Source organism: Thamnophis sirtalis, unplaced genomic scaffold (genome assembly GCF_051295495.1).
Source record: "Thamnophis sirtalis isolate CommonGarterSnake01/CBP01778 unplaced genomic scaffold, rThaSir2_p1.2 scaffold_5, whole genome shotgun sequence".
Classification (NCBI taxonomy): Eukaryota; Metazoa; Chordata; class Lepidosauria; order Squamata; family Natricidae; genus Thamnophis; species Thamnophis sirtalis.
Window position 1 is genome coordinate 74,778,627 of NW_028261385.1, and position 27,145 is coordinate 74,805,771.

At 35.5% G+C, this 27,145-nt stretch overlaps 1 protein-coding gene across 18 annotated transcripts in view; it reads right to left on the minus strand.

Annotated features, from left to right (window-relative positions):
* The window catches only part of PTPRD (protein tyrosine phosphatase receptor type D), a 1,257,980-nt gene that overhangs the window by 23,936 nt on the left and 1,206,899 nt on the right, over positions 1 to 27,145 (minus strand). For all 18 annotated transcript variants that reach the window (XM_087716068.1, XM_087716065.1, XM_087716064.1 and 15 more), the window contains 3 exons: positions 26,357 to 26,532; positions 17,996 to 18,115; positions 17,237 to 17,391 (listed from right to left, as the gene is read on the minus strand). In XM_087716068.1, coding sequence (XP_087572194.1) covers positions 17,237 to 17,391; positions 17,996 to 18,115; positions 26,357 to 26,532 — 451 coding nt within the window. The remainder of the gene's footprint in view (positions 1 to 17,236; positions 17,392 to 17,995; positions 18,116 to 26,356; positions 26,533 to 27,145) is intronic.

The following is a 27,145-nucleotide window of genomic DNA, read 5'->3' on the forward strand; positions in this document are numbered from 1 at the left end:
GCATCCGGGCATGGACTCAGGGTACCGCACATGCACTTTGGCTCCAAAAAGTGCCTAAATGGGATACCATTGAGCCGGGTGGGTGGGTGGAACCACACACAATTTCCGCTACCGGTTCAGGCGAACGGGCCAAACCGGCATAATATCACCTCTGATATTGTCTCTGAATTTGGAAAAAAAAACACCCTAACCAGGATTCTTGACTGTACTTCCCATGATCACGAACCCCAATAAAATCCTCATTGAAATGCAAGTACAGTCCTCATTTAGCCGCTGCCTCATTTTGCAACCATTTACAGTTACAACAGGGATGAATAATGAATTTTATGACCAATGCTTGCCTTTATGACTTTCGTAAGTTGATAAAGCAAAGCTAAAGTAAGAACAGAAGCACAGTTGTGGTTGCTCTTAAGAACTGCTTTGCTTAACAAATGAATTGCCAGTTCCAATTGTGGTAATTAAATGAGGACTATCTCTACTCTCTTCCCAATACTAAATCTGAGATTGGAGATAGAAGAAATGGGGAGGGAGGAGGCTGCTAGGCAGATGGTACAGACCAGGGATGGAGCAACTATCTGTAAACACAGCCCAGCTCCATCCTGAAATCAATTCTTTTTTCTCACGACTTTAGGCACATGCCCTGAACAGAACACAAGATTCATTTGAATTATCAGATGAATGAAATGTAATACAATCTCATCACAGGGAAGCAGTTGCCAAGCCAATTTTCAAATGGCAGTACGTCTGCCATTCCTTCCCACATCACACTGAGGAATCATGAAAGAAAACTTGGAGTGTGATTTTTATAATGGATTTCCCAAGAACGCATCATATGTTAGGCTTGTAATTATATTGTATAAAGTTACAGGTAGCAACTTTACGACCACAATTGAGCCCAACATTTCTGTTGCTAAGTGAGACATTTGTTAAGTGAATTTTGCCCCATTTTACCACCTTAAATTAAATAAATTAACTAAATGAATATAGTATAGATTCTTTTATATAGATGAGGTTGGGTATAGCAGTTAAAGTGCTGACCAAGAAACCTTATAGTCCCACCATAAGCATGGAAGCCAGATGGATGACTTCACACATTTAGCCAGTCACTCTGTCTCTCTCTCTCTCAGCCCAAGCTCACAGGTTATCAATGTGGAGAAAATAGGAGCATTATGTATGTTTGCTGCATTATGTTGCTTAAAGTAATAAAGGTGGAATAAAAAAATGTTAAATATAAATATCCACGACTCATTTCTAGAAATCCAACACAATCAGTTTCAATTAATTGCTTATTAGTGAAATCATTCCAAACAATAAAAATGTTCTAAATGCTTAGATTTCGTTAGAAATGGCATCAAACAATAATTACTCAATTAAATGTGGGGATTAATTAGCCATCTTTTTCTTTTTGTATAGATTCATATAAAATGTCTAAGCACAGAAACCCTTTTCAGTTCACTTTCATTCATCTAGCTTCTTAAGTTATTTATTTTCCACCCACCAGCTCTGACAGGGCATACATGATTTAAAGGAGCAAACTGAAGGATTTGTTCTCTGTAATATAGAAAAGGGAAGTCCATCTTTAGGAACAGAGATTCTTGCATGATAATAATGACAACAGAGTCAATTCTCCTCCTTCTTCCCATTTCTATAGCAGGCAACCAAAAAGCTAACAGGAGCAGGACAGCTGATAAGACATCTTTTTGTTATCTCACTTTTTACTTGTCCTGCTTGCCAGTATTAAAGTATTAAAGAGAAAGATTTAAACAAAAATCTTCAAAAGCAATCAGAAAAAATCCAAAGCAACTAAGTTTCTGGCATTTATGTTTGAAACTTTGGAAGAAAATAATCCATGGCCAATATTTATTTAACATAATATTAAATCTTTTTAAAAGATACTGATTACACTCTTAAGGGTATTTAACAACTGCTATATTTTTCATGGAAAACAACCACAATTTCTTTCAATTTGGATTATTTATACTAATGCAATCAGAAAGCAAGTAACAGCATTTAGAAGAATAATTCTCTCTGTAGCGGTCCATTTTTTTTCTTGTTCATTTATAACTAGAGTTATTTATATGGATTTAAAAAAGAGAAATAGAAATTGTAGCTTGTGAAACTATGCAATTTGTTAAGTTAACTTTTGTTGGAGACATTTTGTATTTCTCAAAATACTTCACTATCTAATTAAAAGTTCTACGAATCACAAAAAATTTAATTCTGTCCCTTATAATGCACATTTTATCACTTTTGGAAATAGCTCAGGATTATGGAAATGCATGCTGCTCCTGACTTGTATTCCTTTTTATTCAAATAAAAGGAACTTTTCAATTTGGTATTTTGGTTATTAATTTTAGTTTATGTAACGCCTTCCCTTAATTTACTTCACTGAACACAAAATTGTTTCCAAACTTCAACAGTGAGGGTGGTGGTGGTGGTGGAATCTTCAATTTATGTTAGGAGTAGAAATGGCAAAGTTTGTACCAGAAAAATCCCTATGCAAACCATTAAACAAATATGTCTACTAGGACGTAGTTATTGCTTCAATATCATCACTCATCCAATTCCAACATTTGTTTTCAATATCTGCAAACACATCCGAGCCTGTCCTATGAGCTGAAATACTGTATGTTTAATATCCCATGATGAAATAGAACAACAGTATGCAGAAAAAGAACATTAAGAGACATTTGGGGGCCGTTCCATATTGAAGCCATTGTGAGAATGTGCTTGGAGATGGACTTTTCTGATTAATTTGTTGTCGTTATAATGCCGACCCTTCTCTGATACTTCAGTGATCTGGCAAGGGAAGTCATTGTAATTACTAGATTTCACAGACCATTTATCTGGAAGAGCAAAGATATTAAAATATGGGCCAAAACCATTTAGAACATTTTTGACATATATCAAGGGATAATTTGATTGAATATTGCAGTTTTGAATACACTGACTCTGGCATTTATGAGGTGTAAGTACATAAAGCAACTGTGACAAAAATAATAGAGAAAGAAACTGATAAAAAGGTATTGGATTTATGAAAATGTTTATAGGACTAATTAAATGGTACTGCCAAAACAGTTCAGCGCAACAGAGATTATTGTGATTTTAAAAGGTGGAAAAACAAAACAAAGCAAAACAAATATGCAGCTACGCAAATGGACAGTGTATTCAAATGAACTCCCCGCGGAGATTCGGACCCTCACCCCTCTCCAGGCCTTCCGGAAAGCCGTCAAAACCTGGCTGTGCCGGCAGGCCTGGGGTTGATGAGTTCCCCTCCCCTCTCGACTTGTATGGCTGTATGACTCTCGTGTATTTTAATTACGTGTATTGTGTTTGTATCCCCTTTCCCCTTTGGAGTTGTTCGCCGCCCTGAGTCCCTCCCGGAGAAGGGCAGCATACAAATAAATTAAATCTTAAATCTTAATCTTAAATGGAGATCCTGAATTAGCTATACCTAGCTCTTCTTTTTTAGAGTTAGTTAACTAACATACTTTTTTCAGTTTAAGATAACAACAGGATCCCTATGAAAGCAACCTGGCTGTGAAATACATTGAACTGATAGAATCATAGGGCTAGAAGGAACCTTGAAGGCAGGAGCCCTTATATGATCCTGAACAAATATTTTCTTGAAAGCCTCCAGCAATGGAACCTACACAACTGTTCCATTGATTAATCATTCTCATTGTCAGGAAATTCCTTCTCATTTCCTGGTTGGATCTCCCTCTGACAAGTTTCCACCATTATGTCTTCTTTGTTTCTTAAAAGATTTCTGGTACAAGGGCACACAATTGTTAAACTGTCTGGCTCATATTCAAGAGACAATACACATTGCCTGTACATCTTCCATCAATGAAATGACCGCATTGGGGGAATACCCAGGTATCGTTCCATCCTTACCTGGATCAGATCTGTACCTGCTTGGCTAACAAACTATAAACAGTGAGAGAATAAAGGCAGGAGTTAATCCATAGAGAGGAATCAATGTCATAACACTCACCAACTACCATAGATTGGTTCCATCATTTTTTCTGGTAGACAGGCCCAAGCTGTTAAGATATTTATGACACTAGCAATTGGCTGAGATCATTTTTTACTGCAATGTATTAGGAGCAAAATCTTTTTTTTAAAAAAAGGTTTTGCATGGATTTTCATTGAATGAAATCAACGGATTTATCTTCTCTAGTGTATGCTATGGAGCAATTATTTAGACCTGTTTTATGTTGTACACACTGATGTGCTATTCAATGGAAATATAATGAATGTTTGTAAATAAATCTGTAATACTCACAATAACAAACAAAGGGATAAGTTCATCATAGTTTGCTTCTACTGGAGTGTCTTTATTTCAAGTATTTGTATGGATTTTGTTATTATAAAATCAGAGCACAATATAATTGTTAATATAATTATTCTTCAAATAAGTGAAGTAAAAGCATAATTCCTTTCATGATATTGATGAAAAAGAAAGGGTTCAGGTGAAAGCAATGGAGTGTGAAACTGAATGTCTCTGACAAAAAGCTAAAGAAATTGTACTCTTTTTTTTTTTTTTTTTTTTTTTTTTTTTTTTAAATATTTTATTCAATTTTCACATTCCATTTGCAATCATTTATATACAGGGTATTTACTATAAGAAAAGGAAAAAAAAAAAGAAAAAGGGAATAAAACGAACAAGTAAAAAGGAAACACAACTCATCATTCACAACCCCACCTAACCCTTGCGTCCTCCATACACCCCATCTACCCCCTCCAACTTTCCTTTCTCCCTCTAACACTCCCCTCCTACTTCCCTTTCCCCTCAAGCCTTCCTTCTCCCCTTACTCCCCAGACACCCTCCTTACATTCCCCTTACTCCTTACATTCCCCTTACTCCTTCCTTACTCCTCCCTCTTCCTTCCCTCTACCTCCCTCCTTGGTGTATGCCTTTATTCGAGTGTTGTTTGATCTGGTAAAAGTAAAGTGAACCAAGGAAAATAATAATAATAAAAAATAAAAAAAAAGGAACCACCGTATATAAATACATTCTTGTTCTTATTAAAACTATATTAACACCCCCCCACCCCACCCCCCACAATCCCCATCCCTAATCCTCCCGACTTCCCAGGGCCCACACCTGGCACTACCTTCTATCTAAGATGTCTTGTATACATATGGATTAAAAAATAAAAGTAATATATCAAAAAAAAAAAAAAAAAAAAAGAAAAGCAGAGAAAGAAAAAAAAAAGGAAAAAAAAGAAAAGAGAAAAGAGAAAAAAGAAAAAAAGAAACCACTCTTTGTGTTGATCTCAGCCCCCCATCTTTATCTATGCTTAAATAGTATAAATCATTCTATCTATATTTTATTCTCATCTCTTACTTCTTTGCTATTTACCCCGACCTTCTGTAGACTCTCCCGTTCCCTTCCTAAACCTCATGATCCCTTCCAGTAAGATTTAAGCAGCGTAGTTTATGCCATATATTCAAAAATGATCTTTCTTTACCCCTTTTTCAAACAGTAATTCAAAATAATCTAACCCGATTTCCCCTTCTTAGTAAAGTTAAGCAGCGTAGATCAGATAATACTTTACACAGGAATCAATTTCTGTCTTAAGATAATTCCAACCGACTTCCCCTTCTAATAGAATTTAAATAACTTAGTTCATTCCACATGTATTTTACCCTCATCCCCCACTTGTCTGATATTTACCACTATCAAATTTATACTACCATTTGTTTAAAATATAACTCAGAGCGATTTGTAGCATGAATCATTCCACATATTCCAATAATACTTTCAGCAAAATTCAGTTAACCTTCTATTTTAAGGTAGTCGCTTCTAACAAAGTTTAAACAACATAAATCATTCCACATTCTTTTTACAGTTATCTTAAGATAATCCCAAGCGGCTTCCTGTTCTAATAAGCTTTAAACAACGTAAATTTTGCCCTCATCCCTTGCTTGTCTAATATTTATCACAAATAACGTAGTACTACCATTTGTTTAAAATATAACTCAGAGCGATTTGTAGCATGAATCATTCCACATATTCCAATAATACTTTCAGCAAGATTCAGTTAACCTTCTATTTTAAGGTAGTCGCTTCTAACAAAGTTTAAACAACATAAATCATTCCACATTCTTTTTACAGTACAGAAATTGTACTCTTAATAGTGGGGAAGAAAAGACCAAAATAGAATGAACTGAGATGAAATGATGAGTTGTTTCTTGTTTATTTTATGCTACATTAAATAATATGAAGAATAAATTGCACTGCTGTCATTATAGCAGCACAAAATATATATTACATGACATAGAATATTTCCATACTATAAATTAAATTGGATAAAGCAGCAGAAGCATTATTCAGACTAGAACAAATTATTATTATTAAATTTATTTGCCATCCATCTTATAGTTCCAGGTGATTCTTAGAGGTATTGGTTAGGGTTGATCATTGCTTTTCAGAATATCTTCAGAAAGGAATGCTAATACTTGCACTCTAATTGTATACTAAACATTCAGAGGAAATAATTCTATCTACTACCAAATGTAAGCAGCCTACACAGCAGGTTCCATCACTGCTGTGATGGCTCTTCCCAGCTCATAATAGTCACATACAGTTGGCTCCAATTACACTTAATATTGCTTTTCACCTCTGTGGTTCCAAGTCTTTTGAGGGAATAAAGTCTAATTGATTGATGGAGCAACACTTCTGTATATTTGACCTGATTTTAAGGCTGCCTGCCTGACAAATGTTAAATTTTGAAAGCTTCTCAATTGTCCTAATCATAATCGATGAGAATAATATAGATTATTTAATATTATATTATAGCATAATGAAGAATAATATATTGCTGGGTGAGCTAATCCATTACTATGGAGTAAATATAATGACAATACCCACTATATACCTCTGCTCCTGGGGAATCAAGCAGTGCTATGAACATCCTATCCCAGTGTCTGAAGGCTGAGAGTCTCAACTGGGAATAAGTTTCAGATAAAACCTGGCAACATTGAGTGGCTTTGGGATTTGTGGCCTGCTGGTTCTAGGCCTACACTATCTTTGGGGATGGATAGGGTTCCACTGTCCCAGATAGACTCAGTGTGTAATCTCAGACTCACAACTCTTGCTCAAAGAGCAGGTGGCAGTTGTGTCTAGGAAGATTTTGCATAGCTCATGTTGTGAGCCCGCTGCCGCCATTCCTAGAACAGAGGACTCTGCTCACAGTCACCCATGGTTTAGTTAACTCCTGATTGGATTACTCTATATAGGGAGTTACCCTTGAAAGATTTATGGAAATTTTAGCTGGTGAAAAATGTAACAGCATGGAAAGTTATATGTGTTTCTAGAAATACATGGGTTATACCTCTGAGCTGCATTGGTTTCCAGTTTGCTTCCAGAGTCAATTTCTGTAGAATTGTTATTTTTTATCTTTTTGATAATGATTGTTTAAAATGTTTATTGGTTTATATTCTTGTTGTATACCGCCCAGCCACTTTTTGTGAAATGGATGGCCAAATAAGTTTGATATATACATGTACATAATTAAATTAAACAAGTACTGTGAACCATAGAAGCTTCTCTTTTAAAAAGATGGTATGTTTGTTTGTGTGCATAGAAGGGCATCTCTTCTAGGTTTTAACTTGGAAAAAATGGGTTAAATTTAAAGGGTAAACAGTCTACCTATGTGTGTGCGAGAGAGAAAAATCTTGTTTTCATGAGTTGTCATTTTAAAAAATAATCCTTATAGTTTGGAGTGTGGAAAACTGAAAAAGGCACTGGCTTAATGTGCAAGAAACAAAATAATCCTATTTTCATGGTAACAAAATCATAAATAAAATAGTTATAAAATCACTTAAGCAAGTTGTATCTTATGGAGAAGATGGTAATTTTCATGCATTCTAAACTTCGGTTCTAATCTACAAAGGAATTGAGCAGCACAGAGGCACAATCTTCTCTAAGTAACTGATTATCATTAGTAGCTATTTACAGATTTAAGAAGAGAGCAAAAAGGAAAGGCATTATTCAGATTTAGAAGCAAAAGACTTTACATAGCTAATTAGAACATGGTGAAATTAGAAACTAAGAATCAAAATACCTGAATGGGACAATACTAAATAAGTAGTCCTTCATAATGTTATTTTACTTGCATACATGCATATGATCAGACTGAACAATGATTCTTTAAACTAAACATTAGCATTTATTAATATGACTTTTTATTCTTATGCATGCACTACAGGAGATTAGATTAGATCTGAATTATTTTTTTAGAATTACAAGTTTCAGCAGGGATAACAAATCTTTGTGATGGACATACACAGGTTGTGCTCAGGTCCCATCACAATTCATTCAGGCATTGTCCAAAGTTGTGATGGTGTTGAATAAGGAAACATACAACTGGTACTCAGAATTTCAGTCACTGCAGTGTCCCTGAGTTCATGAGACTGTGATCAAGCTAGTCAACTTATTATTATGATGTTATACTGAGCCACAGTCATGTGATCATGTTTTCAAACTTTCCTTGCCAGCTTTCCACAAGCAAAGTCAATGGAGAAGCCAACAAGAAGTCAGAAGTTGTAGGCTCTTGGCTTACCGATTTACAGTCTTCGCTTAATAGCAACTGGGAATGTAGAATGGCCATCACTAAGTGACACAGTGATGTGATAGAGGAAATAATTGGCAGAAGAAGCTTTATAGATTTTCTTTGCCCCTACCCACACCACTATGACTTCCTCAGAGTCCAATATTATGGAAACCAAGAAAATAAAATAAAGAGATCCTTGTTTACAGTAGAGAAAGAAAGAAGACTATTTGGGCTTTCCCTTTAAACAACGTAACTTCTAGAACACTTAGCTATGGCTTGTCTTTGACGAAACTTCAGATTCCCTTCCCAGGATGTGGGCCCACAATTAGGGATGGCCAAAAATGCAAGTGCATTTTATTATCCCTTGTGCATCCCTCAGACATAGAAACATAACTCTGAAACACACTCTGATGTAACAGTTAATTTCATAGACAAAATTACACTGCATCAGTTTGAATTGCCCACACACTTATCAGAGAAAACTCTACTGTCTGAGACAACTGACAGGCAATCACTTCAAGTCAGTCCTATTTTGTCACGTGTGACTCTTCTGCAGTTGAAAATAAATGATCATACTGAATTCTTGTTACTCATAATAACAACTTTTTGAATATCCCTGCATAAACTGGTTAAACTGTCTGTGGGGGGGGGGGACAAGGGACAATTTATTTCCTCTCTCAACAGCATCATTTGAAGGAATCCCACTTGTTTCTTTTCTCATTGTTACCTGAACCTATCCCTTGCTAGAAAAGTACACCAATTTTGCTGATGTTTTGGGAGAAAAAATAAACACCTGTTCATTGGACAGTGCCTGTGTCATCAATTTAAAACCCAGTGTCCATATCCCAGATAAAAGGCAACATCAGGGGTTTATTCAAATATTAGCTATTTTAAAATCATTTCTGGATGGCAATTTGAAGAAAGGATTTGTTCTCCCTTCTTCATTTCTACCATCTGCATCTATTATTTTTTTTTAAGAAAAAGAAAAGCAGTTCTTTGAGAATTATTCACGGTAATAGACTTTAAAATTATATAACCATTAGGAACTACTGCTATATCTGTTGCCTTTTATTTCATATCTGAACGTTTGCCTTCAAAAAGCATGCATTTTCACAACTTAACTTGGATGGAGCTTACTCTTTGATTTGAATAAGAGAGAGAGTCATAAATATTTAACTGCTTTTGACACCCAATTTGGAAAATTTGAAATACACACTTATGACCCATGGCTTGGGCAATTACAGTCTCTGCAAGTTTATGAAGGAAATATTTTCCAGTATTTTAAACAAATATGTAGCAGGCTACCATATTTCTAGGTTGAATCTCTCCTTGATCAGTTTCCATCCATTATTCCTTGTCTGGCCTTCAGGTGCCTCAAATATTGGAACATTGCTATCATGTCTCCCCTGGTCCTTCTCTTCACTAGACTAGCCATGCCCAATTCATGTGTCTGTTCTTCATAAGTTTTAGTCTCCAGTCCCCTAATCCTGGTTGCTCTTCTCTGAACTTTTTTTAGAGTCTCAACATTTTTTTATAGTGTGACCACCAAAACTGGATGAAGTAGTCTAGGTGTGGTCTTACTAAGGCTTTATAGAGTGGCATTAGTACCTCACTTGATTTTGATTGTATCCCTCTGTTAATGCAACTTAGGATTTCATTGGCTTTTTTGGCTGCCACCACATACTGCTGGCTCATATTTAACAGGTTGTCCACTAAGACTCCAAGATCCCTGTCACAGTTGCTGCTATTAAGTCTGCTTTCACCCAGGTCTATTTCTTGTCTAAGTGCAAGACTTTACTATTCTCCACATTAAATTTCATTTTGTTAGATAGGGCCCAGTGTTTAAGTCTGTCAAGATCCATCTAGCTCTAGATCCTATCAGACAGAATTAATCAATCAATTGATCAACCAATCAATCAAACAATTTAACATATATGCTGCCCATCTTTCCTGTAGGCAACTCTAGACTGTTACAACCAATAAAAGCAACAAGATATAACATTAAATTAATAAATATTAACAATAACATTGATTTAAGAATTAACAAGGAAGTCAAGGTAAGGAGGAAGATGGACTTATCTCATTTCCAGTATGATAGGCCCATATCGGGGGCCCAGGCCAATTGGCATAGACAGGCACAGCCAAGAATGCCCAGCTCCTCTTAAAGGAAAAGTTAGATTTGATCAAGGTTGCCTATAAACATGTGTTGGCAAGAGGGTGCCAAGATTGCAGTGGGAGGTTTGGTGTTACTTTCCACTATATTCTTTTCCCCAGTTTGTTGGGGAAACCCCAGTGGGCTGCTGTCTGCAATTGTTACTTCAGTGAAGATACATCCAATTTCACTGGTCACTGCTTGTTCAAGAAAAACTGCTCTGTCCCTTGTAATATGCCTTTTCTTTCCCAACTAATTTTGGTGGATGGGAAACAGCAATATGAAGTGTAATTATTCTAGATTTTAGATGCAGGAGGAGATATTTAAATGTTATTCACTGGAAGGGCTATTCTGAATCAAAAGGTTATGGGAGGGGCAAAAGATGTCCACATGACATAACCTGTCTGTGTTTGTGAGTGCATGGCTTGAGACAGAATACACTATATATATATTCTGATATTCTTTGTGTCTGTGATTATTTGAGAATTCACTGAGCTACAGCTGGGAAATCTCATGGATACCCTTGTCCAGATCTCAGCTACTAGGATTATAAAAATATTTTCACATTTCCTGCAGATGGCTAGATTCTTTTCTTTGCTCATAATTCTAATTCAGAATCCATTATAGACAGCTGTTGGCTGTGATAGAAAATAATTGCTCTCTTACTAGACTCAGCTGTGAGCAGTCAGGCTTGCTTTGCCTTATAGAGTATATATAAACACAGGGAGGAATAAAATTAACTAAATATATGTGAATAAAGTGATTCATTGAGAATCCCGATCAAATAATGAACCAAACCACAGTGCAGGTCAATGGAAATTACAGGTCTCACAGGATATGATAAATGTCTGGAAATATGGATCATTGATACTGTGAAGTTAAAGAGAAGTATTTCTGTTAGGTTAAGAATAGTCAGGGTTGCAATTTAACATAGTATTTACTAAGCTCACTAAATTTATATTGATTCACAGAAAAATAATGAGGAGAAAATTATGTTTGATGGAAACTACTCCTCAAGCCAGAGTCCTCTACCTTTTCCATTCCATTTTCCAGAAATCAGAAAGTATATATATATCACATGCAAACAGCAAAGTCTTCAGACATCAGAAAAAAGTATACACAGTAGGAATATGGAGAAGCACTTGAACATGTTACTAGATGCTCTGTGTCAGTGCAGTTTGAAGCAATGACATCTACCCATGGTTGGCTGTTTCCCAAGGGTTTGTGAATCTTGCCCAATGAGGGTTCTTGATTAGGTAGGAAACCCAAGCCCACAGACATTGTAAGTGTGTTCATCCAAGCATGATTATATTCCCAATTCAGACCTTCTTTCTTGATAGAAAGAAACTTGGGTATTGGGATTAGAGCATGCTGGTTGGATGGGCAATTCTGTATCTTAAAATAGTTGAGAAACGCTTGCCCTACACATCTCTTTGAAATACAAGGCAGCTTCAAAATGCATTGGGAAGGATGATCATGACTTCCTTTGTCTGGGAACATAAAGCCCCTTTCTTCAAGTACTATACTGTTGGCCAAGCAACCAATCAATCACACACTGAGCCATACAACATAATTGCTGGAGACATAGAGCACAACAAAGGGAAAGATGAGAGGAAATCTGTAAAAACAAATCCAGCAAGGGAATTCTTCCATTGATGCAGACCTGAAGGCACTTTATGGAAAAGGGAGGAGGACAGGATAATGGTCCTCCTTTGAATTGGTCATTCAGACTTCTAATGGGCTCAGAAAAGAGGGCTTGCAGCTTGGAGGGACAGAAATGGGAAAACTGTCTTAACTCTGATAGTTTTCAAAGGTATACTGGATTACTAGAATGACCCAGAAGCATATCACTGTGATACAAGCCAATGGAATTATTCTCAGAAAGCATGACATTAGTAGTAACAACCCAGTCTCCATCCTAGTACTTAGCTATTGCCAGCATAGAATGTACAAGGAGAAACTGTCTACCAATTTATACTGAAAACAATTCCACCCCAATCTCAACAAATATGTGACATTAAGCCATAACATTCTGGACTATGCCTGTCTTCGCTTTAAAATTCAGCAACTTGTTTGATTTAGTCTTTTACTGAGCAAATAAACAAGCAAGAAACCAATTAATTTTTTTTCTGAATAAGTTTAGGCTGCACAGATCTCACCATCAAGAAAACCTGAGGGATCTTCTGAATAGTAATTAGGCAAATTCAATTTCTACGGAGTAGCTTGCAAGTGTTATTGAAAGATATACCCTCAACCATTTGCATATCTGATGAAACAGAAATTGTAGTGCAGCCTTCCTCAATATCACCATTTTCTGCATGTGGTAGGACTACAGAACATAGTAATGCTCTCAGGAACCAGTGTGTGCAGGCTGAGAATTTTGGGGAAAGTGATCAGAAACACCAGGAAGCCATTCAGGTTGTAAAAAAGTTCCATTATAGAAAGATTAAAAGCCATATTTCTATATATATTTCATCCTTCAGTAACAAAATATTCTGATAAGGTCTGTTTCTGATTCAGCACATTCCTATGTTGTCCAAAACCCTCCAAAAAGAACAGAGTATTAATGGTCATTCTAAATATTTTGTAGAAATAAATGGTGTGATTTACTTCTTGGTAAGCACAGATTGATTTTCAGATTATGTTGTTCAAGTTATGACATCATATGAAGACTGTAGAAAATGCAATATATCAAAAAAGATATACAGATGTTTGTATCGGATCATGACCAGTATTTTGTAAAATGATTTTAATATTTCACAATGAAGAAATTTGTGCAGTCCAACCTTTTAGAAATAAAAAAAAAGATCTGCAACAAAATGCATATTCCAATGTGGGGCTCAAATCTATTTAAATTCATTATCTTCCTATCCCAGTTATCTAATTCTTCCTCTTCTCTTCCATAATTCAATCATATTCCATAGTCAATGATTACACTGAATTCTCACTGGTAGAGTTCCTGCTGTTATATCTTTTTTTTATCATCATCATCATCATCATCATCATCATCATCATCATCATCATTTCTCCAAATGATGGATTTGCCCCTAGTACTATCACGGACAATTAGGAGTACTGAAGTGCTTTCAGTTTGAAGGAGTAGCTGGTGATATCACTATAACTTGGAGGATGCCTAGTTAGAGTCTCCTTTCATGTCCCCATTAAGCTTCCCAGTGAAGTGGTACCCATCTATCTACTCGCGTTTGCCCACTTTTGAACTATTGGATTGATGGGATCTGGAGCAAGTGACAGGAACTCACCCTACCATGCAGCAGCAATCAAATCTCAAACACAAGTGTGCCAATTGTCAACCCAGCATCCTAACCATTGCATCCCCTTACCTGCTGCCATTGCTCTTGGAATCAATTTTACTATTTTTTTAACAGGAGCATAATCATGCTCATATATTCTCATATGGAAAAAAATATACACAAAATATTTCACTCCCACTGAACAATAACAACAAAAATAAAGTTTCTTGATCGTCTAAATTTATTGTTCTATTCCTCTGTAGCCTACATCAAGGTATTCTACAAATATCTTTAAAAAAAGCCAACAGACACAGTTGATACAAAACTAAAAGAAATATAAAGCAGAAAAAGCACAAGTAGGACAAAAGAACAAGGTGTAATTTATGAGAAGTACATTTAAAAGGGTTGAAAAATAAGGGAAAATTAATCAATTATTTAAAGTTAAGAAATATCAAAATGTAAATATTAAATAGAATGAGCAGAAGCCAAAAACAAATCCTTAATAGAAAAGAGAATCAAGATAAAAAGTGACAATAACAGAAAGTAAGATATGAAAAAACATATATGACAGAAACATGAGGATGGAAAGATGTGATATCAAGGAAAACTAATGAGAAATATTACGGAAAAACTAAAAGTTAAGAATAGTGTTAAGAATGAGCAAACCTTTTAGAATTAAAACCTCAAGAAATAAAAACAGATGTATTAGGAAAAAGAGTGCATTCATTATGTTTACTATCAGCACAAGTATGAGAAGACAAAGTTAAAGTTGAATCGTAAATATTAATTGGGTATTGGGAAGGTATCAACAATGATTTTTGCATAAAAATAAGATCAAAATGACAAATTCCAACAATCTTATTCTTGAGCAATCTCATGTCATGCTTTCTAAATTAATTCCTATCAGAACACCAACGTTTCTCTAGTTTTACTACTTTTAATTGTACTGTTTTCAGGATTTTTTTTTATTTTTCTGTTTTAAATAAAATCTTGCAATGCTGGGATTGTGCAAATGCCATTTCAAGATAGTATTGTAGCTTGACACCTTTGGACCAGCGTATTGTGACCATGGTTTTAAAATGATATAACTTTTATTTTTTTAGATTTGAGAATCTGAGGAAATGGTTTTTATACTAACAGGCAATGCCAAAATTTATAGAATAATTTGTAATTAAAGCTGTTTGGCTGATACTCATGATACCTGAATGCTCAAGTATTTTTTGAAATATTAGAATCCTCTGTAAACATAAAAACATCTATTTTGGCCAGTATCATTTTCATAGTTTGGAAACACATAGGGAGGACATGGATCCAATAGCAGCTTCACACATATGTTGCTCACAGATTGGCACTGAGCATGTCTCCATTTTTGCTATCTGATTGCTCGTTAGAACAATCAGTGCTCACAACTATTGTTATGACTCCTCAATGTGATTATACTAGTGAACACTACTCTTCTTGAAAAATGCTTCCTTTTATTAATCTTCACTCCCTTGGGATTCTGCTTGTTGGATATCCCTCTAATATAGCCACCTTATTTCCTTCATTTTTCTGAGCTAAAAATATCTAAATGTTCCTCACTGGGACTTGCTCCAGCCTCTTCATCAGCACATTTGAGCAGCCAAGAGAAGATGCCTGGATCAGATGTAAGCAAAGAGGAACATAATCATTTAAATGCAATTATACTGGGTTCTGCAATTAATGTCATTGTTTTAAAATTTTGGTTTCCTGTAGAAATGGCCATATGACAATTGCCAGATTGCAGCTGCTTTTGCTTTTGTACTCTTGGTTTGGCATTGTAATTTATGATGGGTCACAATCATTAGAAAATTTGTTATGTCTTAAAAGCCATTGTATTCTATGGGAGAAGATAATCACCACCATCCAATTCCATTGATTTAAATGGAATTGGAGAATGACTAACTTTTTGGATTGGAGCCACAAGATCAACTATTTTAAGGGGACAGATTATAGCAGGCCATTCACATATCCTTTAGTTTTAGTTTGCCTGGGTAGCCAATGATGAAATCAATTCATTCAGTACTGGCCACTATATCATACATAACTCTTCATTCTTACTTTTGTAAATATGTCAGAAACTTTTTCCCCTTCATCAAAATCATATCCATAAGTTTCAAATGAGTTTTTTGTGTGATATTAATCCTGGTACTCAGGATTCCTACTATGCGCCTTAACATTGCAAATGTTTGTTGGTTGCTGGCTTGCTTGGTAGCTATTTGTTTATTATTTATATATTATTTATTAATAAAATTAATTATCCAATAAAAGGATCCTACCATTTTTCTAGGAAGCAATTGCCCTGAGTATTTCATTAGGGGAATCAGTGGTATTTCTCCAGTTATAAATGGGTTTTACAGCATTTTACAGCATTTTAGGATGCCAAAGCACTGATCTCGACTATCAACCATTTGAAGAAGGCCATCATATTTTCCTCAGACTTCTCCTTGAAGGTAAATATATCCTATTTTCATCCTATTTTCACAATATTAACTCTTGGTAATAAATTCATTTTTCATTCAGCTATGTTTCTACCTTATGCCATCTAGCTCATACTTAAAAATAATGTCAAGAATATTTTACCAGATGTTTTGCTGTCATCAAACTATATTGTGTCTAAAGAATTCTCATTATCTGCTATGGAAATTATCTAATTAAAAATATGTTGCCTGGAAACAGTCTTTGAAAAATCAAAGCTTTGAATACACACCTTTTTCTTGGAAAAAATGTTTTTGAAATCATATCATATATTATATCACATCATAACATATATCATATCATAAATATTTTTAAAGTGAAGATGCTGCAGCAAGCAGTATCTGTATTGGCATACTTGCATATGCTGATGCCATTCCTGAAATCTTACCACTTTTGTCAGAAATCTGAAAGGTTTTGCATGGGTGGACTCTATACCTCTATACCCTGATACATACATTTCAGAGCAAACACACATTACATGACTTCTAGGAGAAGATCACAATCCCTAAAATAAAATTTTAGAAATTATTCTAAGTTTCTAAGCGATTCCTAGAGTGTGCATATATGGATGACATATCACCTATGTTCATGCTTCATCTCTGCTTTTGTTCTGCAATTCTGGCTTGTAAATGTAATGAATAAATTTACCACGCAACGGGAGAAAATTAAATGAAATGCATGTATCAAAATATTTAGAATATTAAATTATGAAATGTGGCTTATGAAAGCTTCATAATATTTGGCAATGTTGTTGATGCAAAATCTGTACTTACCTGCAGTGCACGACCATTGGTCCAGCATCAGGAGGATTACAAGTTTTAACTCGTCGTAAGAAAGCTAAGAATGGTGTTGGATGTTCTGGAACGCCATGATCTGGCCATGCAGTGAACTGGAATTGTCTAACTTCTCTCTTCTCACTCGATCCATTCTAACACATAAGAACCTTAGTGTAAATTATTTTTAATGCCAAAACTGTACATCAGAATGCAATCATCATGAAATCAAGTGAAACAAATTTATTGTTTGTCTAAAATTGTTATTTTTATCCAGCTTTTTTAAAATCAGTCATTAAATATTTGATGAGAATTAGTGCAAGCATCGCATTATTATTCAGTATTTTTGTCTGTAGTTGTTGGATATGAAAAATGATTTTATATAAGAAAGTTTAATATAAGAAAGAGGTAAAGAAGCTAGTTTTTTTGGGGAAAGGGGGACATCAGGAGAAAATGCTCCATATTTGTAAAGTTGGGTTAAAACAGCACAAATTTTATGAAATTTTCTTCTGTGGAGAATTTGGACAAAAGACCTGAAGGACATCTATTAAGTAAAAGTTTATTTCAAGGAATTTTGGTGTTGAAAATAACTTAATTTCCATAGCCCTATATATTATTTGTGTAATTCAACATTTTGAATATCAATGTAAAGACCTTTAATCTTCTTTATACAGAACACTTGCTTGTGATACTGCAAAAACTCAAATAACAACCTTGTTCCAACAAAAGATACTCAATGCTTGCATAACACATACATACCTTATAAAGGGCAAATGTTCTAACACAGTATGTTGCCAATTCTACGGTATCTAGCAATGTGACTTGAATCAATCCATATGTTTCTGTTCCTCTGCTTGGCCAATACTGATCACATTTAACCTGCAACAAACAAATCAAGTATGAGGGGAAAATGACAAATAAAGTAAGTGATGTTACATTACTGTAAAGAAAGGGAAAACAAATGGAAACCAGCTAAAGAGAAGAATACTAACTTGAGATAGGACAGAACCAAAAGACCCTAGCTGTTGTGCAAATGATCCAGATCATCCAGAAGGAGAGAAGGAAGGTATGGTTCATTTGGGGAACATTACTGAAATAGCTTTTACCGCACTCAGCATGTTGTGTGAGACAGTGAGAACTCAAGTCAGAATACTATAAGTTTTATAGGGGATTTCTTACAGTGAAGCAAGACCTTTAATGAAGCTTTATGGGTACTCTTGGAATTCCATGGTCCAGATGCTTTGTTTCAGCACAACTATATAAGAATGGAATTAAGAAAAAGAAGACTCATGAAACTACTTCCTCTGATAAAAGACAATGCTTCCCCAATTTACTTTTCTCATCCTTAGCTGGTAGGTATCCACTGGAAAAAAATAAGCCATGTTTAGGTATTATAACAAGAAGTGTGCTATGTTGTGACAACTGAAGCAGAATTGATTTCTAATTGACCTCATTTTTATTTTCACCATGGAATAGATCTGATGGCCTTATTGAAATTTAGAATGTCCACTTCCATTTTTACATTATTCACTGTGCCCATCTGCTGACAGTTCTGATTATTTTTTACCCAGCCCTTGCTACTTGTTTGTCCAGGAAGGCCACTTTATTTGAAAGCATCTTTTAACTTCTCAAGTTGGGAGACAGTTGGCATTATTCTGCTATGGCAGGGAAAAGGGCTTTTCCCCCACTTCCCTCTTAAGAAGCAGACAGAATGCTTAAAAAATAAATGTGTGTCCAAATGTCCTTAGAAATTCAGTTATAAACTTTATCAGCCAATACTAACAAAGAAACCATATAGCTGGGATCCAATTTATTAGCTAAATTTCAAACCATGAAATTAAAACAAAGCATGTTCCTTTTAATTTTATACAAATTATAATAAAATATTCAAGTAACTGGCAAATGGCTAAACAATGCTATCTTATAAAAAGTGTCCTCTGGATTTCCTGCATTTGATAAAAAAAATATGACCACCTGCTGAAATAAAATCAGTAGGAGTTGAATGACTTACTTTCCCATATGAATGAAAGCTGACACCTCTGCAGAACTGAGGAATTCAAATATGTACATTTATTACTAGAGAATATTCATGAACCTTCACACTCCAGCAAGCTATAAATAACAAAAGATGGTCCAACTTTGCAGCAGTTGTGCTCAGAAAAGAAATTTCCATATGTAAACCCTCCCCACCACCACCTTGCACAAAAATGATGAACATAATCCTTGACATTCAAGGGTAGACAGGCAATTTTCTGGTACAAAGATTTAGTCTCAATTCTAAAAGAAAAAAAAAACTCCTGGGGAAGTACAGAAGTAAGATTTTTTTTATTTGCCTTCTTTTCTTCAGCACCTTGGAGAGACCTCCCAGCACTACAGGGTCTCAGCTACTCTTCTCTCCCTTTAAAAAACTGTTTTAAGTGTATTTTCAAACTGTGATCTGCCTCAGCCACCTGTTGATCTTACAAGGATGAATACTAATCACCTCCATGCAGTTTTAATATCTGCTGATGTATTTGGCATTTAGCATGACATTTTCTTTTGAAGATTCAGTTTGATACGCTTTTCTGTGCTTGGTTATTAACTACTAGATTACGCTATCAGTAAAGAAATAACAGTAGAAAATTAACTTACAGTGTTATTCAGTAAAACAGCAGCACATCATGGATGTAAGATTAAAAATAATTGCACCATCCTGACTCTCAATTGGCACACAGTAAGAATTCTGTTACACTGAGGAATGCCACTTGTACACAGTATAAAATGATTAACCTACCTCTGGATTAAAAAAAAATGACTTCGCACATGAACTTGTTCTAAAAGAACTGCACAGTTAGGAACATGAATATGATGCACTGATCAGTCTGTTGCCATATAGCATCAATTGCTAAAAATCATCCATCCAATAGAAATCTAGTTTTCAAAGAATTCTTGGGGCGAAGACCACAAGTAGAAAAAAATATTCATGTAATTTGTTTTTTCCCCCTACTGTGCATTACCCAGCATAGAATTCCTCATGCTTTTTTTCTGAATTGGTACCTTATTTTGATCAATCAGAAGATAACTGGGAGGAACAAATTCAACTCACTTTGCATACTGAAGATGTTGTATACTCATTGTAGTTTTTTAAATGCTTTGATGGACAAAAATCTGATTACATATTTTGGGGTTTTTATTATGATACAATTTTACCTTGAATCAACATGACATCATGAAGAATTTCACCATGTAGCTACCAGACCTGTATATACTGTATGTGGGATGCGATCTGAAAACAGATTAGATCCACAAAAGGATAAACACAATATCCTGCCATACTAAACTCAAATCAAATCCAAATAGTAAGGATTCCAAAAATGATGAAACCAATTTCATGGGAAAAATGGACTTTGTTTTTTTCTCCCTGTCCACTGATGCCAAGTAAAAAGGTACAGAAATATTGAAAGATGAAGTGAAAGCATGATTGGAAAGAGCATTGTCCAATGAAAAGTTCAAACAGATAAACAGAATTCTTCCATTGCACCTTCCATTGCAATATTATTCTATTCTCTAAGGCAGTGATGGCGAACCTATGACACGCGTGTCAGTGCTGACACGCGTAGCCATTTGGGGTGACACGCACAGGATTTCATGCGATTCATCCTCAGCTCCTGCACGGCCGCCGAGGATGAAAGAATCTGTGCTGGAGGAATGGGGGGGCGGGACGTGTGATCTCCCCCGCCCACACTCACTTACTGTATGGCCGCCGCCCCTTTCTGAGCGCAGGGGCTGCTGGTAAGGCGTGCGTGCCGTGCGCACACACGTCATCAGCGCGGCAAGGGAGGACCCGCAGGAGAGGAGCGCGCGAACAGTGCGCGCCTCTCTCCAGTCAGGTCGGCACAGAGAGTCTACTCCTGGGACTGTCAGTTACGACCGCACCACAGCAGGGAACAGCGGAGTGCCAACGGGAACTGTGAGCGCCATTAGCAGCAACTATTGGGGTGCCATGGACTTGTAATTGCCCACAATAACTGAGATAAGTGAGGGGGAGGTTGTGTTAGCTTGTTAGGCTAGTTAACCCCTAATTGGCTATCTATAATTCTATCTGCTGTCACTGGCCCACTGATGGAGCACCCAAAAAATAAAAAACAAAGGTTAAGTAAAGGGAGCGGTAGTGGCAGTGGCCGACCCTTTCAAGAGACATGGAGCGAGATGTATGGCATTATAGAAAAAAATGGCAGATCATTTTGCGTTCTATGTACTGAAACGGTAGTAAATAGAACGTGGAATATAAATAGACATTTTGAAACTAATCATTCCCAGCTCTTGGAAAAAAGTGAGGATGAAAGGAGGGAATACATTTCCAAGAAGCTACACCTTTATAAGAGCCAATCTAACTCCATCCTTAAATTTATGAAAGGCTCTACAAATTTAAACTCTGCAAGTTTGAGCATTGCTCACTCTATAGCTCAGCATGCAAAAGCGCTTAACAAAGAAGTTACTAAGCAGGTATGTTAAATAATTTGTTTTTGGTTTATTAAATACAATTATATATTGCAATTATACATTTTTGTAGTTTAAACTATAAATTGCGCAAAATTATGTTTTTGTCGAAGTGACACACAACGCGAGTTATGCTCGATTTTTTGCCGATTTTTGACACACCACGCCAAAAAGGTTGCCCATCACTGCTCTAAGGTCTGGAAGGAGTAGCATCTTGCTGCCAGTATTGATAGTGCTAAAAAGAGAGCAAGGCAGCCATGCTCTTTGGCTATCAGGCATTACTCCTAGTAGCAGAGATCATTAGCCCTATATGGGTTCTTGGTGGGAAGATGTCTGGAAAGAGTAGAATAGCATTTTCTTTTTTCTTTTTCACACCATTGTCATAAGGAGAAGAAAATTACGTTGCCAATCCTTTTGGCAAATCAGAATTTATGAAAGAGGCATGAAAGGCCTGGAATGGGAATAGAAAGTCACCTGAAAGGCACATTCATGCTTATGAACACAAAAAGTACTTAGCCGTCCCAGGATCCAATACCAATCTCTATTTTTATACTCTACTATGTAATATATGCACAAGTGCTCAAGACCAATTTCTGTTACTGAAAACTATATAGGTATATCATGGCTCCAAATCCCCAATGGATTCTGTATCTAATGTCTATAGTGAATTTGCATACATCTTTTTTACATCATGGTGACCAAAACTGAATTCAGTATTCCAAATATGGCCTTACCAAGGCATTATAAATTGGTAGTAACACTTCACATGTAGTGATGCTGGCCACATGATCATGGAATCATTGTCTTTGGACAATGCTAGCTCCCTTGGCTAGGAAACAGAAATGGACACTGCCCCTAGAGTCAGACACAATTCAACAGCGGAAATCATTACCTATTTTTTTCTGGCTCTTGGCATGCACTAGAAATGCATTGTAGGTAGAAGCTTATCTAGTCCAAGATTTATGGTCAAAAATCTTCTTTTATAGACATATTGTCTCCAGGTAGACAATCACATTTAGTTTCAAGCTCAGCTTTGTTGGTCTAAGGACAATTGTATTAATTACCATGAAGGAGAAAACAAAGAGAAAGAAGTAGGGCCATTCATCCTGGTAGAAGAGACTCACTTATTTACCATAATATCTCTTTCTCAGATAAAGGAAAGTAGATAGCAACCTTATTTCCACAGAAAAACAGCTTTAACATGGAAACAATTTGAGATGAGAGTGAGTAAACAAGGTAAAGTAAATTAACCACAACGACTGCAACACTACATGTGGAGATTTTGTAGAAGAGCACATTAGCAAGAGACAAATATTAATGCTTCAAATCATTTGATGTATTCATGCCCTGTGACTGTTGGGGCTTCTTTTAATACTCTCTAAATTCTTCCTTTAATATTTTGCTTTCATTTTATACAAATAAAACTCATGCAAGTAACAAATATGTTATCAATATTCCTCCATGCATGGTCGTGTGCATAATCCTTTTTGATATAAATTATGCATATGTTAGCAAAGTAATGGACTGATTTTTCTCTCTAAGGTCTGGATTAGGTCAGGTAAGATTTGGGAGATGACATTTAAATTGAAAACAATAAAGTGAGAAGGGTTATAAATAAAAGAGCTCACCTTGGCCTGTAGCTTCCCCATAGGCAAATAAATGAATAACTAATTCACTGTAACAACCTCATTCAATGTTCTCAGCTGTTGAATATTTAAGTTCTCAAAGCTGGAGGTAGTCAGACTTCTAACACATGCTAATGAGCCAACTAAGTTCATTTCTGCTGATGCTCCAATCTCCCCCCTCCCGCCCCCACAAGGAAAAAAAAAGATCCCTTTATCTATGCAGCACAGGTTAGAAATGCTGAAGCAGAGCTGCAGGACTGAGCAACAGGAAAGCAAATAAACAAAAAAATGTAATGGAACACAGAAAGATGAAGTCCCACAGCAGACGGCTTTTGCTTTCAAGATCAAGTAATTATCAAATCTGCCAGTGGAGGAAAAAGCTTTTCTTTTTTTGCATCTATTTCCCAAGCTGGATAGAATACCAAACGGATGAATAACAAAGTTTCTGAAATGTCATTCCTATTTTAATAGTAATTTAGGCTTTGATCCAATGGAATCCTTCCATTAGGAGGATAATGGCTGTAGAGACTTATCACGTTACTGCCTAGAGGCTCCTAAGACATCCCCGAAATCTGTTGTGAAAGGTTGTGGTACTATCTGAGGTTCTGCAGGACTGTTGAGTGAGCAGAAGTTGACCTGCATGAGCATAATGTTTATTTAGCGCACACAATTCATTTTCACCGTTTGTACTATCAGAAAAACAAAAATAAAAATATACATGTTAAGAATTTGTTGCTGTTGTTAGTTGCAAAGTCGTGTCCAACCCATCGTGATCCCATGAACAATGTTCCTCCAAGCCTTCCTGTCCTCTACCATCCTCTGGAGTCCATTTAGGCTCACGCCGACTGCTTCAGAGACTCCATCCAGCCACCTCATTCTCTGTAGTCCTGTTCTTCTTTGCCCTCAATTCCAGCATTAGGCTTTTCTCCAGTGACTCCTTCCTTCTCATTTAGTGGCCAAAGTTCAGTATCTAATTCTCCTACATAGCTGGAGCCAACTAGATTTTCATATCTAAGTAACTCGATTAAGATATGATTCCTAACAAACAAGAAGTTTACCGAATCTTGTGAAAAATAAATCAGTTGCAAACAGTAAAACTCAGAGCACCAAAATGTTTATTTAACAGAGTTTACCAATGGTTTATAAAAGAGAGAAACTTCTATATGCTATATATGTGAAGGAACAACTTATTAAGATGAGATGTTTGGGCTATGATCACCTGATATAACACATCTGTTTTTCTGGCTAACAACCAAGCAACCAAGTTACCAAAGAAAATAACAGTAGCATTTATTGAGATTTGTTTGAAATTCCTGAAAAGCTCAGTTTTTCAAGGTCACTTCTGTAATTTTCAGAAAAAGCTAGACTGTTACCAAGTCTCCCATCAACTTCACCTAGAAAAAATAGTTCCGTTTGTACTTCATCAATTAGTACGTATGTAGCCTTTTGATAATAGCCTGTCAAATTCTTTGCACTTCAGATTACATTGAAAACAAAAAGTAAAAGCAAAACTAGCTAATCCAAGATTCTGGATCACTCGAAGTATGTAATAGTTTTATAACACTTAGTTTGTTTTCATGTTGCAAATTGCTCCTGTGGATTAACATATTATCAGATACTAGAATGCTAGTATTTTAGCAAATACTTAACCAGGTTTAAGAAATCAATATAGATTTCAATCCTATATTACTATTTAATTTCAAAATTCAGAATTTATGCCAACTTTATGCTCAAGGCACAGGTATTCTATGAGATAACAAAAATGTTATGTTAAAAATGCAGAATCAAGAAGTGGCTTCCGCACATCTTTCAGAGAATGGTCTCACAGTAGTTTGCACTAAAGTGATACACTATGCTTGTTATTATATTGAATGGGAGGTTTTTTCCTGTATAAAAATTATATTTATTCCTGGAACTAAGAATAAGAAACAAAATTATGTTTGCCTAGCTGAAAGCAAATCTAATGCTGGAGCAAATAAAGCTTGTTTGCACCAAAACAAAACAGAGATTGCTACAAAAAAATCATCCTACAGTGAAATCAACATCACTAATAGATATTTGAGAGTTTCAATATTAATTCAGTTTGGATATGTATGTATGCAGTGTATAACAACTTTATAATTATGTGGCTATATAGGCTGCCAAATTAGAATATATAGTAAGAATAAAAACATAGAAGACATTATTAACATGGCTTTTTTGATTAACCATTCCCTTATTATGATCTTATATATGTATGCATGAGTGTATTAAATTATTGGCCACTCATCTTACCGCAAGGCAACTCTGGATGGCCAATAAATTATTTATTAATTTTTATATGCCAACCACATCTCCCATAAGGTGACTTTGGGTTGTTATTTATAATATAAATAACTAGCTAGTTCCATTCACTTTTCATACTGTATCCCAGAATGTCTCTTTATGATTGGTAAAACACTCATGTGATAAGACCAGGAGTATTTTCAGTTTCTGTAGAACTTAAAACTTTCCATACTGAAAATTGGTAGTACTAGTAAATGAATGGACTGTGGGGCAAAATTCTAGATTAACTAGAATAAAATATATGTAGACTACAGTTAAAAATCAGTGTTACTGCAATTTCCATAGGAACTTATTTATCACGGACAAAAGAGCTCTAAACTTCAAAGATACTTAGTGTTGTTTTCCTCTCCTACATAAAACCTCAATGAAATTCAGTACTCTCGTCTCAAAGTTTCCATTTGTGCCTCCAGGATAAAGTTGATGCATCAAAACAGATGGGAACAGTGTTTGCAAGTTGAATGAAAAAATAATATTTAGAACATTTTATAGTGCTGCCAACTTGAAAATTGCTGAACCAATCAGAACTACGATCAGAAGATTTTATAGAAGAAGGCTGTCCTTGGCAACTTTAATATTTGTAGACTTCAAGTTCCATAATTCCCCAGCCAGTCATGCTGTGAGAGACACTTTAAAAAAAGAAAAAGAAAAGAAAGCTTATTGAATTACATCAGTCACAAAGAGGAAACTTTACCCTAGATCTTTCTTCTAATTTGGTCATCATGACAACAGTGGCACTCCTTTGCTCCCACATCATTCTCCAGAAGTCTCCAAAGGTTTCGGGAAGAGCTCCTTGGGTTGCGATATAAGCATTTTGCTTTCTGTAACCATCTATATAGTTAGCATTTATATAATCACTGCCAGGTATGCCTAAAAAAAGGGAAGAAAAAAAAAGACACAATTAATTTAATTCAACTATGAATAGTAATTTTTTTTTATGCCAGAATAAGAAACTTGAAAATGATAATATATTGTTGCAGAATGTATAATAAAATCTTAACAACCTGTCCAAATTTATTTCTGCCAAATAAAATTAAAAGTTGAGGTTATTTGAATTTCTTTCTAACCCTTGGGCTATGTAATCACTTCTCCAGAACCCCTTTCTATACCTTCCCCAATGTCATTTCTAAATCCCTTTATAAGCATACATAGTTTGGTGGCTGAAGAACTGAGGTTCTGTTTTTAGAATGAAAAGTGAAAGAAAAAAAGGGAAAGAAAATGATCATAAATACTAAATATAAATGAAAGGAATGCTAAACTAATTACTAATATCTTTGATTACTTCTCATTCTAGTCCTCTTTTCTAGCATATCTGTATGTACCTTACATACCTTAGAGAAGCCATGTAAATGTTGATTTCAGTAGGCTGTTATAATACTGTCTTAGATACTTAATAACATTACCTATTTTTAAGAATGAGCAACTCATTCTAGCTACAGTTTAAGTTTAATTCAATATATAAGCCAATTGCAGTTAGTGAAAA